The sequence below is a fragment of the Quercus robur genome, chromosome 2, assembly GCF_932294415.1.
Source record: "Quercus robur chromosome 2, dhQueRobu3.1, whole genome shotgun sequence".
In the NCBI taxonomy this organism is placed as follows: Eukaryota; Viridiplantae; Streptophyta; class Magnoliopsida; order Fagales; family Fagaceae; genus Quercus; species Quercus robur.
Window position 1 is genome coordinate 27,685,401 of NC_065535.1, and position 21,149 is coordinate 27,706,549.

General features: G+C 35.2%; 2 protein-coding genes across 2 annotated transcripts; both read left to right on the top strand.

Annotated features, from left to right (window-relative positions):
- The first annotated feature begins 4,185 nt into the window (after window positions 1-4,185).
- Window positions 4,186-8,896, top strand: LOC126713148 (probable cinnamyl alcohol dehydrogenase 1). Its single transcript, XM_050412820.1, has 7 exons — window positions 4,186-4,505; window positions 4,840-4,934; window positions 6,275-6,388; window positions 6,570-6,800; window positions 7,574-7,859; window positions 7,976-8,126; window positions 8,252-8,896. The coding sequence occupies exons 2-7, from the start codon at window positions 4,846-4,848 to the stop codon at window positions 8,446-8,448; spliced, it is 1,068 nt and encodes a 355-aa protein (XP_050268777.1). The 5' UTR covers window positions 4,186-4,505; window positions 4,840-4,845; the 3' UTR covers window positions 8,449-8,896.
- A 6,020-nt stretch (window positions 8,897-14,916) lies between these two features.
- Window positions 14,917-20,893, top strand: LOC126713146 (probable cinnamyl alcohol dehydrogenase 1). The gene is made up of 6 exons (XM_050412818.1): window positions 14,917-15,257; window positions 16,094-16,207; window positions 17,477-17,707; window positions 19,577-19,862; window positions 19,980-20,130; window positions 20,254-20,893. The coding sequence occupies exons 1-6, from the start codon at window positions 14,998-15,000 to the stop codon at window positions 20,448-20,450; spliced, it is 1,239 nt and encodes a 412-aa protein (XP_050268775.1). The 5' UTR covers window positions 14,917-14,997; the 3' UTR covers window positions 20,451-20,893.
- Window positions 20,894-21,149: the final 256 nt, after the last annotated feature.

Here is a 21,149-nt window from a genome sequence, read left to right on the forward strand (position 1 = left end):
TTCAGCTCATTTGCATTTTTTAAAATTAATGATATGTAATATAATTTAAATTTATTTACGCATGGTAATAAATGAGTACTAGTCGCTAACCCGTGCGATGCACGGGATAGTTAAACAAAATTTATACACATTCACTTTTATTGGTACAATCATTTGAAAATAATTCTAAACTAATACCCAAATGTAAGAGACACATTGACTTACTATTTAAAGTAGCATTCTGAAGAATTTACACATATTGTGCAATTGAGCCTTAATTTCTCATCAACAATAAAAACATGGAAATTCAAAACATGGAAAGAAAATAAAAATTACAAAAATTAATTCCATTATCTTTCATGCTATACTTTGTAATTGTATGGAATTAAGTCAACTCAATTTAAGTAGTTGTAATAAAATTGGCTTCTACTATTCTCTATTCTATAGAGATATGAATATATTGGATTTCTCAAATAATTACCGGTATTGCAATAAAATGATTTATTATTGAAAATAAGAAACAAAGAAAATCTGTCTATAGCTTAAGAAACACAATATAATAAAATTAAAGAGATAAACCCCACTATTAGTATACAGATACCAAGTGCGGTCGTCGTAACCCTTTGAAAGAACTTTCCCCAATTGGACCCTATCAAAAAAAAAAAAAACACCCAATTAACAAAATTGATCCAAAAGGGTCTAAAAAGCACACAAAATCAATTCAAAAAACAAAAATATGAGACAAAGTAATTACTTTCCGCTGCCAATGAAATCGTCTTTTGTATTGCTGTTCCAAACTGCAACACTTATCTCTCTAAGGCCTTCAATTAACGAAAACACAAATTTTTCTTGGAATACCGGAGTATTATGACCATCTATACACACACACACACAAAACAAAATCAGCATAACTCACTATAACTCTATAGAAGCCTCAAAAATATAAAGAGAAATTAAATGGGTTGAATTTGATATTTACGTTTGGAGAGAGAGAGAGTTTGCAGAAACTGTGGCTTTATATTTCTTAACTTGAGAGAGGGGTAAGGTTGCTAGGGTTTTGAGGGTAAGGTTGCTAGGGTTTTGAGGTGTTATAATGTTTTTATTTTTATTTTTTATTTTTTAAATATTGTGCTGACGTGGAAAATTGTGGTGCCAATAGAGGCTTCGGTTTTATATATATATATATAGATTAGTTGTAAATTGTGTATCGGGGGGATATGCCACAAGTGTATATGTTAGCGCTATTTTTTCTCTTCCAAAATTTTTTATGTGATAGTTGTTGATGCCCAATTTTGCAAATCCATACCTAAAGGCCCATGAGGAAGAAAGCCCAATGAAAAGCAAGGCCCAAAGACCCACCAAGAAGACCAAAGAGCAAGAAAGGTCCAAAGAAATAAGTGCAAGTGAAAACAATCTACAGCAAAACGCAAATATGCAGCAGAATACAAATCTGCCACAAAATATAGATCTGTCGCAGAATATAGTTTTCTGGCAGAATGGCTTCAACAGATGAAGATAAATTGGGTCCAAGATCCTTTTGATCCAGTCAACATTATTTGGCCCACAAAGGCCCAAATTCTTTTGTATAAAAGGATAGGCGTGAAAACTGATATGAAGAAGCACGATGAAAAGAAAAAAGGAACGGCAGGAAGTGTTAGCAGCAGGAATCACGTGAAGGAAAGAAAAGCCAAACCAAAGGAAAATGATAAATGTAGCAGGAAACGCATGAAGAAATAAGACAAAACATGCAGCAGACCAAAACAAAGCTAATCTGCTACGGCAGATACGGCGTGGGAGACAAACACAGAAGACAGTGGAGCAAGCATAGAAGGGCCGGGGCATCACCAACCTGTACCCAGCCAATACAAGGGAGGTGGGCCCACGGTCAAGGGGATTCAGAGGGCGTGGTTTGGTGGTGGGGGGAAAAGGGAGTCTATACTTGGTTTCCTGCCGTAACTTCTTTTGGGAAAGATATCTTGCTGGGATGGTATCTTACCCAAAAGAAGTAATAAATGGTTGAGACCATCTGATGCATGCCATAGAGCTAGGTAGTGAGGTAGAGGTATACAGCAGGAACAAACAAAAAGGAATTTTGTCGTGAAATGAGTAATGGTGCAGCAGACATGTACTGTACTGAGCAATGGCAGGGGCAACCAATGGATGAGTGGGTAATCTTGAAAGGATGCCCACAACAAACCAAAAATAATTGGTGAAGCCCTAAGGGTAAAATGGAGAAATCCCATTGAATTAGTTGGCTATAAAAGGAAGGTAACCACGGCAGATTAAAGGGACGAGATGGAAGAGGAAAAACAGAGGAAGAAGAGGAAAAAACAGGGGAAGAGAGAAAAACACTAAAAGAGGGAGACCGAATGGAGGGAAGCCCTTAAGGGAAAAAAAACCCATGGTAAGAGAGTAGTAAGCACCCAGAGAGAGGTACCCAGGAAAAGGAAAGACCAAAATGGGGAACAACCCACAGCAAGATAGTAGTTAGAAATTAAGAGTAAAAATAGAACGGAGTGAAAGAAAGAAAGTGGTAAAACAAAGAGAGAAAATATGGCAGGAATAGGGGCATGCATCAATAGACTATCTTTTCCCTCCCTCTTAGCAAACCCACTCTTTGATATCCCCAAAAGTAATAACTAGTAGCCATTTAGGCCTATTCTCCAAAATGCACAACTTTGATGGCAAAAACTTATGACAAGGTTGTTCAAGTTGGGGTTTGGGTTCTTTCTTGGTTTACTTATCCTATGGAAAGATTCAATACTTGATTTTGATTGCAAATATATTTGATTTCTTTCATTATAACTTATATTTGCTGTATTTAGTCATCCTGCCGTAACACGTTTTTTATCACGTCTGCTGCATTAGTTGTCTTGCTGTGGTATCTTTACTTTTTGTACTAGTTATTCTGCTGTAGCACCTTTTTCATTATATGTACTGTGTTAGCTATTATACTGCTAAACCTGTCCTGCGGAAGCTTTCTTCTTTATTTGTTATTACGTGTTTCATTGTTGACACAAAGTAATCATTATCCTGCCATAAGTATATATATATATATATATATATATACATATATCTTGTTTCTCATGTTCTGCAAAAATATATTTTATATATGTATATGTGAATATGCATAAGTATATATACTCATATATGTATGTATATATTTGAGAATATGCTAACCCATTTAAACTAACATTTGTTTGATGGGTATTTTCTTTGGATTTTAGATTTGTTTATGTGCAGGAAGTAGAAAAGTATTTCTGCGGTAAAAACGAAGAGCAGTCATTCACATTGCAAAAGGCTTTACTGCACGGCAGAAGGCTTTAAAGCATGGCAGAAGGCTTTAAAGCACAGCAGACAGCTTTAAAGCACAGCAGACAGCTTTAAAGCACAGCAGACAGCTTTATTGCACAGCAGACAACTTTATTGCATAGTAGAAGGCTTTACGGCAGAAAGCTTTATTGCACAACAGGAAGCTTCATTGCACAGTAGAAAGTTTTGCTACATAGCAAAAAAAGTCAGTCCTGCGGCAGAAACTGGAGAAAAAAACTTCTGCGGCAGAAACAGAGAATAAGCATCACATTTTGCCCGCCGTAAACGTGCTCCTGGCAGACGAGACATAGTTTGCGCACAAGTCGGACCAAATTGAGTTGCAGTTGGACCGGTTCCAACTCCCTTACTCAGAATACTCGGGCCCAATACTGCAGGAGGCAACCCAGCCCACTTTAACCACAAAAAAGCCCACCACAATAGTCAACAAAACCAAGAAGTATCTATTCTAAGGGGGATTCTCAGCAACAAAAAAGAAAAAGAAAAAAAAAGAACCTATTCTAAGGGGGATTCTCCAAAAAAAGAAAGAAGTATGTACTAGTACTATGAAATAAGAAGTAAAAAAAAGAAATACTAGAAAGTAAAAAGTGGTGTTAATGGGGCATCTTATGTCACATTATTTTACTTTATGTTAGATTTTTGATCAATTCTGTAGAATGTAAAGTCAATAAAATTAACACTTTGAGTTTCAATTTGTCACTTTAGTAATATATTTAGTCTCTTCTTATTAGGTGAACTTCCCAATATTTCATCCTTACCGGGCACGTTAACATTTCCCAAAGTAAAATATCACTATCACGTTGAAATTTATAACTTCTTCAGGGACTAGTGGAGATCAGATGGTGGTCAATACCCAAGAAAAGATGAATGAATATCCAAATTGGGTGGGTTAGAAATAATCGGACGTAGTCGGGTGTAATGTAAAGAGCCGTGGTAGTATCATCATCGTGACTACCTATAAATACGAGACTTAACGCAGCACCTTTGTTTTCATCCAATCACTTATTGTCTTTACTTGGATTCGATTAGATTGGATTGGTCTTTTATAGTATAGTATCTCTCTCTCTGTCACTCTCTCACACTCACTCTCTCCATAATCCATATTCTTGTTCTCACGTTTGTGTCATCAACCAACATCCTCCCTCCTAACTGGTAACCCAACACAAATCTGATCTCTCTCTGTCTCTGCCTTTGGGGTAAGCCAACGCACACTTTAATCTCAAATCTATTACAGTTGCCGTTATCTGAAGAACTCAAGTTTTGGATTTAATTTATGAATGCCCCAAATATTTTTATAGCTGCTTTTCTGAATTCCATTGAATATATAAATTAATAAAAAAGATTACCTTTTTTAATTTGATATCGGTGCCTGTTGTTTTATCAAAGCTATGACTATGAGCCTCAATTGCTTGATTTTAATAAATGTTAAAGTGGGAATGCTTTATAACTTTATTTGATTTCTTTCTCCAATTATATTTTCCTTTGAGGAAACTGGTGTTTGATTGCTTACTTTATGGTATGGTAAACCAGTCCAAGATGAGCTCCTTGGCTGCAAAAGATGACTGCCTTGCATGGGCAGCAAGAGACCCATCTGGAGTTTTATCACCTTACAACTTCAGCCGCAGGTCTTTCTTCTTATTTTTACTTTTCTTCATTTTTTCCATGCGCTACTTGTCAATTTTTTATAACGCGTTTGGATGTGGCTTTTGTTTGAAAAGCTTATTAGCAAAGTTGATCAAACTGTAGTTATGGTTTGATCTAAAAAAAGGGAGACTTCAAGAAAATTTACAAACGCAAATAAAGCTAAATGGCAAATGGGTGATATCATGTTTGTAAGAAAACTGTATAGTGTTTCTACTTTGATGTTTGTTTGAGGCTTCAAACTTTTTTTTTTTGGGATAAGTAATAAAGATTCATTGATATTAAAAAGAGAGAGACACCCAAGTACACAAGGAGTATACTGGGGTGAACAAATCAAAAATGAACATTACAAAAATCAAGTAAATCCAAAATAGAAGAAAAAGGATGGTTCCTCCACACAGAGAACCAGTCCAATAAAGTTCTGAAAAATAGAAGCTTGAGGTCAGTCACGGAACGCTCATTGTCTTCAAAACACCTTCTATTTCTCTCCTTCCAAATGCGCCACATCAAACAATGAGGAACAACCATCCATATATCTCCATTACGATGGCAACCAAATCGACCTTGCCATCAAGCAAATAGCCCAACAACAGACATTGGCATAACCCAATAAACTCCAAATAAACCAAACACCATATCCCACAACTCCAAAGCAGCCGGGCAATGAAGGAAAAGATGGTCAACAGTTTCACAATTGCACTTGCACATATAACACCAAACAGTTTCAAACTTTGAGAATGCCTTGCAGAGTTGCAGGTCATATGCTCTTGCTTATACTTATGTTGTGCTTCCTAACCATGTTGTTTAGCCTATTAGTGGTCATATAATGTCAAATGAAGCATGGATTAGTGTTCAAGTTCACTTGTTCATACAAATTTGTATATGGTAGAACACAAGTGGGTACTAGACCTGATGATTCCTTTCTTGACAAGAATAAAAGAAACAAATGAAAAGAAACTCTAAATGTGCTTGAAAGCACAAGCATATCGATCTTTTTATACATTATGTTATTTTTTTGAGGTGCTTTTGTTCTCTTAGATATTCATAATGGAAATGATTTGCTTAAGTAAATTAGAAAAAAAATAGAAGTAATTTGCTTAAGTTGGTGAAATTGTTAGTTAAAAAGGTTACCTGGAAGTGAGTTACATATCTTGATCTTTCATATCATTGGTTAACATTAATGGTCCCATACATGAGTTCCTCTATGATTTTAAGAACTATGATTAAATGATACTTGAAATTTTCTTGATGAATTTGTTTTTCTTGATTACATAATTTTATAATATATTCTAATTATGAATGGATCTTGGGAAATTTTATTCAGGGCTGTTGGCAGTGATGATGTTTCATTAAAAATTACACACTGTGGAATTTGTTATGCTGATTTAATTTGGACCAGGAATTTTCATGGGGATTCAAAGTATCCTGTAGTGCCTGGGTAAGTGGACCAATTGTATACTATGAGTAGTCCTAGCTATCCTTGAACTGATGTATTCTTTGAAATGGGACTGTACACATCCTTTGTATCAGTCTCTCTTCCTCCTTCAATAAAATATTTACTCAAACAAATAAAATAAAAAAACTATCCTTGAACTGATATATCTATACCTGCACAATAGACATGAGATAGCAGGAATCGTGAAAGAGGTTGGTTCCAATGTTCACCACTTCAAAGTTGGTGACCATGTTGGAGTGGGTACCTATGTCAACTCATGCAGAAGTTGTGAGTATTGTAATGATGGACAAGAAGTTCATTGTGTAAAAGGATCAGTTTACACCTTTAATGCTGTGGACGCGGATGGTAGCATTACCAAAGGAGGATATTCCAGTTACATTGTAGTCCATGAAAGGTAAGAATTCTCTAATGCAACTACATTCTGTTCCTTTATTTTCCTTCACATAAAAATTCACAGAAAAAAATTACCTTTCTGGCACCCAATTAATGGTTGGTATCTGCTGAATCTTTAAAGCTGTTGCTCACATTAGTATGGTATTCATATATAAGTCTCTTAACCTCATGCACTTCCTAAATAAGAAGGGTCTTGGTTCATACTAATCGGAGTTAATGTGACCTTGTGAAAGTTGTGTCAATTCATTTTATCATTTTGTGGAAGTGATAAAAGGGTGTTACATGGACGTTGTAGAGTTTGGTGGCCAGGTAAGGCTTCCGAGGGGACCTACGTGTTTGGCAAATTCACAAGTGATTGAACATAAGCTACATGCCACCACATATGTGGCTAGGTTTATAAAAAGTTCCATTATCATGCTGTTCTCTCTCTCCCCTCCTTCCAGTTTATGACATATTTGACATTATATTCTTGTTCATTGTTTTAATTCTTTGAATTCTCTATATTTTACTTGGTACTAGAGCCTTCAATGAAGGAAATCAAGGATGGCTGTTCACATCAATATATAGATCTTGCTTATGGTTGGGCTTTTAGAGCTCGCAGTTATCCTTTGCATGCCATTAGGAAAAGAAGATAATTACCATTTCTTTGTTACGGTTCAAAAATAGTCAATAGCAACCATAGTTTCATGAAGAAACTTTAAGATTTTGGAATTGAGAATTTGCCAAGTTTTTAACACAGGTTAAAGTACATCAGTTTTGGCCTTGAATATGTAGGTACTGCTTCAGGATACCTGAAAACTATCCATTGGCTTCAGCAGCTCCTTTGCTTTGTGCTGGAATTACTGTGTACTCTCCCATGGTGCGTCACAAAATGAACCAACCTGGTAAATCTCTAGGAGTGATTGGGCTTGGAGGTCTTGGTCACATGGCAGTGAAGTTTGGAAAGGCTTTTGGGTTGAACGTAACAATTTTCAGCACTAGCGTATCCAAGAAAGAGGAAGCCCTGAGTTTGCTTGGTGCAAACAGATTTGTGGTCTCATCTGACCAAGAGCAAATGAAGGTAGATTTACATAAAACTTCTTATAGAGCATCTGTTGCCCTGTTCATGTAAGCAATGCTGAAATTGATGAACCGTCTTTAAGTTTTGTTGGATTGATTGTTGCTATGTTGTTGTAGGCCCTGGCTAAGTCATTTGACTTTATAATTGACACAGCATCTGGTGATCACCCATTTGATCCCTACATGTCACTGTTGAAGACTGCTGGTGTTCTAGTCTTGGTGGGGTTCCCAAGTGAAGTCAAATTCAGCCCTGGAAGCCTTAATATAGGTACTTAGACAATTCCTAGATTTGAAAATTTCTTGAAATCAAAGAACTCTTTTGTTGGATAGTGTTACCTTTCTAGGTTTTAAGCACCACAAGTGTAATGAATTGCACGCATTGACTTTTTGTAGGTAATAAAACCATTTCTGGTAGCGTTACAGGTGGTACAAAGGTGACCCAAGAAATGATAGACTTCTGCGCTGCTCACAAAATTTACCCAAACATAGAAGTAATTCCAATTCAGTATGCAAATGAAGCTCTTGAGAGACTAATAAAGAAAGATGTGAAGTACCGTTTTGTGATTGATATTGAGAACTCCTTGAAATGACACTGCTAAAGAAACCAGGAATTCCTCCTCTCAAAAGCATACAGTGATTGGCAATTGTTCTTTTTTGGATGGTGGGCATTTAATTCTATTAACAAGCATTTGGTGTTGCTCTTCTGCATCATACAATAGCCTGAAATAAGTGAATAGGTCTTTGAGTGGTTTTGTGAGAAATGGCTTTATAAAGACTTTTGTGTCATTTTCTTAGGTCTTTGAATGGTGTTGTGAGAAATGAATTAGTAAAAGTTCGAAGTATGGACTTTTAAACTGTTGTGTTTTTGTGTCCTCGTCTTGTGGCTGCGCAGCAGGCTCTACTTGTAGGGAATATGTCATTTTGTTTGGGAGTTCTTTATTTTATTTTGTTTCCCGGAGACCAAACTGAAAAATCCCTCACCCAGAATATCTTTGTTTAACACTCATAACGCTAAAGATTTGTTCAGTTAAAGGTAAAGCTCCATATCGTATAAACTCTATTACTAAATTTCTGTAGTTAAAACTTTACTTCCTACGGTAATGCTAAAGGGTATTAAGACTCTGTTTGATAGGCCTTTTCTAGAGGTTCTTCTTCTAAAGATTGAAATTACTTCCATCTTGCCTAGCTTTTCGCCAACTTTGGGAAGCTTTTATACTTTTTAGAATCATCCAAAGATTACTTCAGCTTGTCATGTTTTTGTTTTTGATTTTTTAGAGCAGAGCTTCTCATGCATTTGAAAAGCTGTGGATTACTTGCATCTTGGCTATGCTATATTTATTTATTTTAGGCAAAAATATTGTTTCCATCGATAAAGTCTCATCCCTAAATGTCTAAAAGTATTATTTTTCCCTAAATTGTTGAAAATGTTATATTTTTTTGTCCTTTATTCACTCGGTTAACTTTCATCCTAGATGGTACTATTTTTAGCATTAGAGAATTTACATGTTTGACGTGGATCGATATATTGGTCAAGTGGCATGAAACTATTGGTCATATGCACTGTACAGATCTTTTTAAGGTTTGGAATAAATAATATAATGTTTTCAATAGTTTAAGGACGAAGAAGTCATTAAAATTCAGGGACGAAAAACAAACTTATGCAAACTTATGCAAACTTTAAGAATGCAAAGAATATTTTATTCATAATCTATATCTATATATATCTAAAAGCTGAACATAGCGTTTATTATTGTTAGGCTCCTGTTGAGCCATATCAGCAGCCACATCATCCACTCATTTTTAACATTTTTTGTAACTCTTTTTTTTTTCTCCTTATTAATTTCCCAACTTATTGTTATACTTTCTCCAACTTATTGCAAAAGCGGATTCCTCAAATTGTTCCATTATCAAAGATGTTTTGGATGAGTTTTGTTTGGTGTCGGGGCAAACTATCGGTGATTCTAAATCTAAGGTTTACTTTTCACCCAACGTGGATCAAGAATCTAGAGAGTCGTTGAGTGATATTCTTGGTTTTGTGTCTACCCCGAATTTGGGGAAGTATCTTGGTATACCTATAAAGCATCCAAATTCTTCATCTCAGGATTTCAATTTTATCTTGGATAGGGTAAAGGGGAAATTAGCGGGGTGGAAGGCTAACTTGTTATCGTTGGCAGGAAGGGCAGTATTAGTCCAATCTTCGACTTCAACCGTCCCATCTTACGCTATGCAATGCTCTTACCTTCTGGACCGGATTTTGCAAGGAGTGGATTGTGTGAACAGAAATTTTCTTTGGGGGTCAACAGACTCAGTGAAAAAGATGCATTGGGTGGGTTGGCACAAAGTCACTAAACCGAAATCTGAAGGAGGTCTGGGTTTGCAAACTGCTAAGGGAAGGAATGTTGCCTTACTATCAAAACTGAATTGGCGGCTCCATACAGAAAGGGAGTCTCCTTGGGCCCGGGTGCTGAGAGCTAAATACTGCACGGCTCAAAGAATCCAATCTAGGTATGTGAGGAATCTTCCATGCTCTAGGGTATGGTCAGCAGTCAAGAAAGGGGCAGATACTTTCAACCAGGGAGTTAAGTGGGTGGTGGGAAGCAATAGTAATCTCAGGTTTTGGTTTGATAATTGGACTTCTAAAGGCCCGGTGCGCCATATGATTCAAGGCCCTTTGTCTGTAGCAGATCAACAACTAAGAATCAGGGACATTTTCAAGGATGGTAGCTGGGATTGGGGATGCCTCTCCTGTGAGATCCCGCAACACATCAAATATATTATTTAAGCCACCCCGTGTGCTCTCACATCTACAGGTGGGGATAGATTAGCCTGGTCTGCTTCGGTCCAAGGTAATTTTGACCTTAGAAGCGCCTATAAAATTGCTATGGGGGATTTGCATGCTGAGGAGTTTCCAGGGAAGTGGATATGGAAAATAGATATCCTTCCAAGAATCAAAACCTTTGTCTGGCAGTGTTGTCATAATAGTATTGGGGTCAAGGAGTGTTTAGTGAGAAGGGGAATGCTGGAAGATGGTGCTTGTCCCCTTTGTGGTAGGGCTCCTGAAACAATTATACATGCTCTGAGGGACTGCAAGAGTATTAAACCCATGTGGATCCAGCTTGGAGTGCGATGGGCTGATTGAAGATTTTGGACAGATGAGCTGCATGAGTGGCTTGAATTTAACGGAAAAGAGGGGAACTGTCGAGAGGCTTGTGTTTCCCCATGGAGAACAATTTTTTTATTCGCTGTCTGGCTCATATGGAAGAGCAAAAACCAGGTGGTGTTCAATGGGAAAACTCAAAATCCCAGGTTAGCAATGAAGATTTCTAATAGAGCCATGGAGTTCACCTTTTGTGCCTCTACTTGTGCCAAGGCTTGCAACAGGATTATTATGCAAGTTAGATGGGAAAAGCCGCAGGCTGGATGGTTTAAATTAAACACTGATGGTGCTTTGGGGTCAGGTATGGATAAGTCGGGTTGTAGAGGAATCATTAGAGATGAGCACGGGCGCTGGATCACGGGGTTCTCTAGAAGGATTGGTGCAGCAAATAGCATCATTGCTGAGCTGTGGGGTTTGCGTGATGGCTTACAATTATGTGCTGCAGAAATTTTGACTCTGTAGAAGTGGAGATTGATGCTAAAGCTATTCTCGATTCTCTGCTTAATCCTAACTATGTTAACTATATTGTGTCTCCTTTATTGGATGATTGTAAGACGTTGGCCACTCAGTTTCGTCGTATCTGCTTCAAGCACTGCTTTCGTGAGGCGAATTGTTGTGCTGATAAGCTTGCTGGTCTAGGAGCTAGTCAGTCTTTAGATTTTATTATTTACCAAAGTCCGCCTGTGGACATTGTAACCTTCCTTGAGGAGGATGCTAGCGGGATGTATTGCTCCAGGCTTTGCTCTGTGAGCTCTGTCACTTAGTCTTTTGATATGCCTCTGTTTACCAAAAAAAAAAAAAAAAACTTATTGTTATACCTTTTCATTTCCCAACTCTTTTTATCTTCCTTATTTTTGGCTTTTCTTCCTTAGTTTTCCCACTCACAAAATGTTATTTCCCTCTCTTTCTCTTTCTCAAAATTTTGTTTTTCATTTTTTGGAGCATTTAAAAAAAAAAAAAAAAATTCTTGCATCTCTACTTTAGGTTGATGTGATTAAGTTGTGTTTTTAAGTTGTTATCTTTTTTCTTCTCTTTGATTTCAATCATTTCATAGATGTTATCCTATTGTATTTTAAAGATAATATATAAAAATATAATGTTATTTTATTACATAATATAACATGACTTGGATAATTTGGTGTTTATTACTATATTTTTTATTTTACTTTTTTTCCTTTCATATTATTTTCTATAAATTCTTATTATTTTCTCTCACATTCTCTCTTGAAAAAGTGGTTATTCTCTTTTATTTTTTATTTTTTTATTCTTTCTCGAAATTTTACTTTACTTTATATTGATGAATCATTGTGATTTTTCAAACTCTATTTTAGGTTCATACGTTTTGGTGTTGTAGCTTTTAGTTCCCCAATACAAGTAGTATCTCTATCTCTCCTATAGTTTCGGTTTGATTTTTGTTTGAGTTAATACTTTATTATTTTGGAAGTAAGAATTTGAGTTTATATCAAAACACAATCTTGGCTATGCTAATTACAGATCGGTATTCGGTCTATTTCGGTCTATTTTTGTCCACTTCATTTATCCAGTCTAGCTCGGTCTACTTTAGTCCACTTCGGTCAATTCAGTCCAATTCGCTTTAGGACAGAACTTAGGTATGGTACCTTAGGTTCCCCTTTTAAGATTCAGCCATATGTTTACTTAACTAAAAAATACACTTCCATCCCATGAGAAAAAATCCACATAGCAAAATCTATAAAGGGAAATCTAAGGAACAATACCTAAGTACTGTACCTAAGTCTTGCTCTTTGGTCTATAAGGTCCAGTTTGCTCCATTTGGTTCACTTCAGCCTATTTCGGTCTACTTTGATCAATTTGGTCATTTTTGGTCTACTTTGGTCCATTCCTTCCAATGCGGTCCATTTCGGTCCCATTTGCTGCATTCGGTTCACTTAGGTATATTTGGTCCAATTTGGTCCACTTTGGTCTATTCAATCCATTTGATTTATTTCAGATCACTTCAGTCCAATTCAGTGTACCTAAGGAAAATAAAAGTTTGGGCCAAGTAATTTAAATTGCAATTATATGATAATTTTTTGTTATCATAGTAATCTCTTTAAGAGAATGTGAATTTGAATAATAACTTTGAAACTTAAAAATTTTAATTGAACCAAAAGAAACTAGGAAAATATAATGGATAATAGCAATAGTTAGAAGAATATAGACCATTTCAAAAAAGAACAATATCAATCAAATATATCAAAAATGATAAAATTATAGATTTGTAAAAATAGAGTGTTGGAAATTATTTTTGAAATTTTTTAATTTTTAGGGAGAAAAAATTATGTACAATAAAATTTAGAAAATAAATTATACATATTTAGTATAAGTTTGTTATGAATTTTGATTATCATAATAATCTCTCTTAAGAAAACAAAGAATTTGAATAATTTATTTAAATAAAAATTACACACACACACACACATGCTTGAAGGTATAATCAACCTCATGCAACTCATTTAAAAGTAATGATTTTAAAACAAATGAGTAATTGCCATAAATATTAGATTTAAAATACTACGTTAATGTGACTCAACAAAAGTGTAGTAATAATAAATGTTATACTTATGATTTTAGATATTACGAGTTTGAGATATATATATATATATTAATTAATAAATTTAGATTTAGAAGAGGTGCTCTTAACCCAAACATGTCTTTTCCTTATATGTAAGTGCATAAAAATGGACCAAAAGAGACTGAAGTGGGTACAAATGGACCGTATTGGACCAAATGGAAAGAAGTGGACCAAATAAGAACAAGGTGGATGGAATTGGACCGAATAGGAGTAAGGTGGACGAAATAGGACTGAAGTGGACCGAATATGAACGAATGGACAGGTTAGGACCAAAGTAGATGTAATGGACCAAATAGGAACTAATAGGACTGAATAGAATCGAAGTGGACCAAATAGGAGCAATGTTGACTGGATAGGACCGAAGTGAAGAGAATGGACCGAATAAGACAAATGTGGACTGAATAGGAGCAAAGTCAACCTAATGGCCTGAATAGGACTGAAGTAGACCAAAGTGGACAGAATGGACCGAAGAGGACCAAAATAAACTAAATAGAACCAAAGTGGACTGAATAGGACTTTTGAATATTTATTACTTTTATTGCATTTTTAGGGCTCGTATTTTTAATTTCTAACATCTTTTTTTGTTGTTGTAATTTTTATCTCAAAACTAAAGAGTTTAGCCCAAAATATAATAATAAAATTTCATACTTTTCAATCCAAAAATTAAGGAAAAAAAATGAATTTTTGAGCTAAACTTGAAAATGGGAACATAAAAAAGAATCAATTTAAGACCCAATTGATGTTTAATTTTAGGAAGAAAAAATTATCTTCAACAAATTTTAGAGAAAAAATTATGCATTATATTACAATTACAAAATAATTATTTATTCTCACGCATCGCATGAGTCTGCAACTAGTTATACTTTTATATATATATATATATGTATATTTTTTTTTTACTGAAATGATAGTACTTTTTTTTTTTTTGAGAAACAAATGATAGAGTACTTATATTCTTAATTCTAACCATTTGCATTTATTTGTTTTTTAATTAACAATATGTAATATAATTGAATTTTATTTACAAAAAATAAATATAATACATGCACTATAAACTATAAAGTTGTAAATTCAGTCTTCATCGCAGGGGAAAATCGTCATTCGTCACGGTAAACGGCCTGCATCAGCGCTGACGGAAGGTTATCTCAACAAGGAGGTCACTGCCTATGACAGGCTCTTCAATTTTTTATCTTCTAAAAATAGTTAATAATTTATGTGTAAGATGTCGCCAAGTCGGATTCTCAAAAAAAGAAAGAAGAGAAAAAGTATGCGGGGTAGTTGTAGACTTGTTCGTAGTACTCTATATGAAATATGAAGTTAAAGGAAATACTAGAAAGTAAACTACCACAATCTTATTGAAGTTTATAACTCCTTTTAATTGGGACTGTGATGTGGTCGGGTGTGATGCAAAGAGCGGTGGTATCATCTTGTCTACCTATAAATACAAGACTGACGCAGCACCTTTGTTTGATCCACTTACTTATTAACATTAGATTGGATTGGTCTTTTATAGTATACTATCTCTCTCTCTCTCTCTCTCTCTTCATAAACCAGTCCAAGATGAGCTCATTGAGTGCAAAAGATGACTGCCTTGCATGGGCGGCAAGAGACCCATCTGGAGTTTTATCACCTTACAGCTTCAGCCGCAGGTCCTTGTTCTTATTTTTACTTTTCTTAATTTTTTCCATGTGCTTGTACTAGTCAAATATTCATAATGCGTTTGGATGTGGCTTTTGTTTGAAAGCTAATTTGCAAAGTTGATTAAACTATAGCTATTCCTAAAATAAGTGAGACTTGAAAAATATATATATACATAAGCAAATAAAGCTAAATGGAAAATGGGTGATATCATGTTTTTAAGAAAAAATGAATAGGGCTCCTACTTTGATGTTTGTTTGAGGTTTGGAACTTTGAGAATGCCTTGCAGAGTTGCAGGTCATATATATACTCTTGCTTATACTCATGTTTTGCTTCCTAATTAAAGTCCTAATCTTGATGTTTATCCAATTATTAGTCATATAATGTCCTATGAAGCATGGATTAGTGGTCAAGTTCACTTCTTGATACAAATTTGTATATGGTAGACATAAGTGGGTACTAGACCTGAAGATTCCTTTCTTGACAAGAATAAAAGAAACAAATGAGAAGAAACGCTAATTGTGCTTGAAAGCACAAACATATCGATCTTTTTATACATTATGTTATTTTCTTGAGGTGCTTCTATTCTCTTATATATTCATAATGGAAATGATTTGCTTAAGTTAATTTTAAAAAATAGAAGCAATTTGCTTAAGTTGGTGAAATTATTAAAAAAGTTACCTGGAAGTGAGTTATATATCTTCATCTTTCATATCATTGGTTGACATAATGATCCCATACATGAGTTCCTCTATGATTTTTAGAACAATATATGATTAAATAATACTTACATGTTTTTATAGTAATATATTCTGATTATGAATGGATTTTGGGAAATTTTATTCAGGGCTGTTGGCAGTGACGATGTTTCGTTAAAAATTACACACTGTGGAGTTTGTTATGCTGATTTACTTTCGACCAGGAATTTACATGGGAATTCAAAGTATCCTTTAGTGCCTGGGTAAGTGGACCAATTGTATTTAGTAGTCTTAGCTATCCTTGAACTGATGTATTCTTCCTGTTGCTACTAAGAACAATAATAAATAAATTGAATTTCATAATATTTAAAATAATATCATTTAAATAATAATAATTCACATAAATTAGAATTTATCATAAAATTAGAGAACAGTTGAGAGATATTACTGCACAAAGTACACATGATAAATAATTTATAATTTACCGTTAATTCATAATTTTTTAAATGGTGGAGTTAAGACGTAGACCATGTCACTATCTTGAGATAATGTATGCCGTTTATATGATTTTCGGTGTAATAGACTGACAACATTATGCGTGCCGCAACGGGATACAATAATCCAGCTAATTATAGAGCTCTTTACTCTCTTTTACCCCTAAAAATAATATATGAAAACATATATTCTCAAAAGAAGTGAAAAATGATCAAGCAAAGGTTTTTAAAAATAGCTAATGCCGTGCAAGGGTCAAATAAGGGAAAAATTGACCACATTATGTTTTTGACACTAGCAATATTTATATCATAAAACTCGGTCATAGAATATTACCCAGTGGTTTTTATATATATATATATATATATATATATATATATATATAATAAAGGGTACTTGCCGATGAATAGATAGCAATAAAGTTTCCTTTTATTGCTTTGACCAATTAAATCTATTGTGAGAAACAGATTGGTATTTTGCATTTTATTTATTTATTTAAAGTTTTAACTTATGGTGCTCTTGATAATAACTCTTTATCATTAGATCAAGATACCAATCAATTTTACATTTTTACTAATGTTAAACCTTTAAAAAAAAGATTTGGCAAAATAAAAGATTTAATAAGGAAAATATTCCAAATAGTTTTTTGATACAAGATAGAAATTCTATTATAGCCTAATCTAAGTGTATATGTGTGCGAAACTCCCTCTTGGAGACTTGAACCCCGGTCCTTCCCCCCACACCCCACAAGTACTTATACTTGTGGGGTGACCACCGCACTAAGGGTGCGTAGTGGTAATATTCCAAATAGTTTTAAAGGCTCCAACGTATGGAAAATTTAGCTAAACAATATGCATTGATTTAGCCAACTCATAATAGGAAAGGCATCAAAGAAAGAAAACTGATTTCTATTAAATCACTTTCAAAATATTTTAATCTTTATAAAAATATTCCAACACTTACTCCTTCAATAAAATTTTTACTTAAAAAAACAACAAAAAAACTATCCTTGAACTGATTTATCTATACTTGCACACTAGACATGAGATTGCAGGAATCGTGAAAGAGGTTGGTTCCAATGTTCACCGCTTCAAAGTTGGTGACCATGTTGGAGTGGGTACCTATGTCAACTCATGCAGAAGTTGCGAGTATTGTAATGATGGACAAGAAATTAATTGCGCAAAAGGACCAGTTTTCACCTTTGGTAGGGTGGACACGGATGGTAGTATTACCCAAGGAGGATATTCAAGTTACATTGTTGCCCATGAAAGGTAAGTATTCCTTTATGCTACTACATTCAGTTCCTTTATTTTCCTTTACATACCAAAATTCACAGTTACATTAGTATGGTATTCAAATATAAGTCTATTAACCTCATGAAGCACTTCCTAAAATAAGAAGTGTCTTGGTTCATACTAATCGGAGTTAATTTCACCTTGTGGAAGTTGTGTCAATTCATTTGATCATTTTGTAGAGGTGATAAAAGGGGGTTACATGGAGGTTGTAGATTTTGGCGGTCAGGTAAGGCTTCCCAAGGGGCCTAAGTCTTTGGCAAATTCGCAAGTTTCTGAACATAAGCTACATGCCACCACATATGTGGCTAGGTTTATAAACAATTCCATTGTCATGCTAGCTGTTCTCTCTCTCCCCCTCATTCCAATTTATGACATATTTGACATATTATTTTCTTGTACATTGTTTTAATTTTTTGAATTTGTAAGGTTGAATTTAATCAACCATTTTGTTGGCTTTATTCCGTGCCAATTTGCTTGTAATTTAGCACTATTTAGGTGAGAATCATATAAGGGTAGTGTGTGAGAGAGTGTGAAGAAATGCTCAAGACTGTGCACTGAAGTAGGGACTCGCGATTGGATCTCGCGGGTGGCTCGCGACTGGCAAGCCGCTAGAGGATGCACACGAGTGAAGCATGCAGAGAAGCTGAACCGTCATGCCAGCTGTAGCACTACAGGACAAAAAGTCCAGACTGGCCATTCAGTTAGCTCGTAGCTTGAACTTGTGACTCAGTCAAGTCGTGAGGCCAAGTCGCTAGCCAGCTTTGTTTTGAAAAACTGACTCTTCGCATTCCATTCTCACACAAGTATAAATACCCCTTATACCCACGAAATGTAGAGAGCTTCTAGAGAGAATTTTGAGAGAGAAACTCGAGAGAAAAACAAGATTGACTCATTCACAATCTTTACATAGTGACTTTTCAAATTCCTCAACTCTCATCCTCTCCATTGTTACATCCTTGAGAGGTACATTAGTCAAAACCTTTTCTCACCATACCTATATATGTGAGAAGGCTACTTGGCGCTTGGGAAGCAATTAGGAAAGGACCAATTGATATTGGTTGATGCTATGGGCTATAGCGGAATCCGGTAAGCTAAAGAAAAGAAATGTTCAGCATAACCTCGTTGGAGTAAGAAGGTTAGAGGGCTGAGGTAAACTGGGTAGATAGGCTTGGAGGGTCTTCTGCTGTTCATGTATCCCAACTTCATTCTTTAGTGGATTATTAACCGCTTGATGGGTGGCGGAAAGATTTTACGCCGAGGACTTCAATTTCCTCTTCGATAACACATTGCTATGTTGTTTTTGTGTTTGCATCTCTCTTCACTTAATCTTTGCTATTTAATTTCTATTGTGATTGTGATTTTATTTGGTTTAGATTGTTTTATCAATTCATTTTTAACTTATGTTCATATTCCACACATATATTGTTTGATAATAAGTTTGAATTGATAATTTGTAAGTTGAGGGTCTAAACATTCAAAGTGTTTTATATACTATTTGAACTTTCAGAATTCTCAATCTTTTACTTGGTACTATAGAGTCTTCAATGAAGGCAATCAAGGATGGGTGTTCAAATCAATATATAGATCTTGCTTATGGTTGGGCTTTTAGAGCTTGCATTTATATTTTGCATGCCATTAGGAAAAGAAGATAATTATCATTTCTTTGTTACGGTTCTAAAATAGTCAATAGCAACCATAGTTTCGTGAAGCAACTTTAAGATTTTGGGATTGAGAAATGAGAATCTGATGTGATAATTTTGATCTATTGACTTTATACTCGGGAATTTGCCAAGTTTTTAACACAGGTTAAAGTAAATCAGTTCAGTTTTGGCCTTGAAAATGTAGGTACTGCTTCAGGATACCTGACAACTATCCATTGGCTTCAGCAGCTCCTCTACTTTGTGCTGGAATTACTGTGTACGCTCCCATGGTGCATCACAAAATGAACCAACCTGGTAAATCTCTAGGAGTGATTGGGCTTGGAGGTCTTGGTCACATGGCAGTGAAGTTTGGAAAGGCTTTTGGGTTGAACGTAACAATTTTCAGCACTAGTGTATCCAAGGAAGAGGAAGCCCTGAGTGTGCTTGGTGCGAACAGATTTGTGGTCTCATCTGACCAAGAGCAGATGAAGGTAGATTTACAAAAAAACTTCTTATAGACCATCTGTTGCCCTGTTCATGTAAGCAACGCAGAAATTGATGAACCGTCTTTAAGTTTTGTTGGATTGATTGTTGCCATGTTGTTGTAGGCTCTGGCTAAGTCATTTGACTTTATAATTGACACAGCATCTGGTGATCACCCATTTGATCCCTACATGTCACTGTTGAAGACTGCTGGTGTTCTAGCCCTGGTGGGGTTCCCAAGTGAAGTCAAATTCAGTCCTGCAAGCCTTAATATAGGTACTTAGACAATTTCTAGATTAGAAAATTTCTTGAGATTAAAGAACTCTTTAGTTTGATAGTGTTACCTTAACAGGTTTGAACACAAATTTTAATGAACTGCATGCATTGACCTTTTTGCAGGTAATAAAACCATTTCTGGTAGTTTAGTAGGTGGTACAAAGGTGACCCAAGAAATGATTGACTTCTGCGCTAGTCACAAAATATACCCAAACATAGAAGTAATTCCAGTTCAGTATGCAAATGAAGCTCTTGAGAGGCTAATAAAGAAAGATGTGAAGTACCGTTTTGTTATTGAGATTGAGAACTCCTTGAAATAATACTGATAAAGAAACAAGGAATTCCTCCTCTCAAAAGCATACAGTGATTGGCAATTGTTCTTTTTTGGATGGCGGGCAATTAATTCTATTAACAAGCATTTGGTGTTGCTCTTCTGCATCATGTAATAGCCTGAAATAAGTGAATAGGTCATTGAGTGGTTTTGTGAGAAATGGCTTAATAAAAAGACTTTTGTATCATTGTCTTAGGTCCTTGAGTGGTGTTGTGAGAAATGGATTAATAAAAGTTAGAAGAATGGACTTTCAAACTGTTGTGTTTTTGTATTCTTGTCTTGTACCTGCGCAGCAGTCTCTACTTGCAGGGAATATGTCATTTTGCTTGGGAGTTCTTTATTTTATTTTGTTTCCGGAGACCAAACTGAAAAATCCCTCAACCAGAATATCTTTGTTTAACACTCAATACACTAAGGGGGCTTTTGGTTCGCTGTGATGTGCCCTTGATGTGATGCTCATTATGATTGATGATGTTAAATATTGGTTTTCCATGCTATGTAGAGTACTAAACTAGTGATTGAAGACATGATTGTTTTTCTTATCTCATAATCTATATATTACTAAAAGCTGAAGCGTGACGTTTAATGTTACTATTCTCACGTTAAGCCACATCAGCATCCACGTCATTATCTTTTTTCTTTCCAATTTCCTATAATTGTTTTTTAACATTTACTTTTTTTTTAATAA

Excerpts from the sequence above, each read along its gene's own strand:
- LOC126713148 (XM_050412820.1), top strand. The coding sequence starts at position 4,846 with ATGAGCTCCTTGGCTGCAAAAGATGACTGCCTTGCATGGGCAGCAAGA. Across the intron at positions 6,389-6,569 it reads AAGTATCCTGTAGTGCCTGG|ACATGAGATAGCAGGAATCG; the intron begins GTAAGTGGACCA and ends CCTGCACAATAG. Across the intron at positions 6,801-7,573 it reads TACATTGTAGTCCATGAAAG|GTACTGCTTCAGGATACCTG; the intron begins GTAAGAATTCTC and ends TTGAATATGTAG.
- LOC126713146 (XM_050412818.1), top strand. The coding sequence starts at position 14,998 with ATGTGGTCGGGTGTGATGCAAAGAGCGGTGGTATCATCTTGTCTACCT. Across the intron at positions 15,258-16,093 it reads CCTTACAGCTTCAGCCGCAG|GGCTGTTGGCAGTGACGATG; the intron begins GTCCTTGTTCTT and ends AATTTTATTCAG. Across the intron at positions 16,208-17,476 it reads AAGTATCCTTTAGTGCCTGG|ACATGAGATTGCAGGAATCG; the intron begins GTAAGTGGACCA and ends CTTGCACACTAG.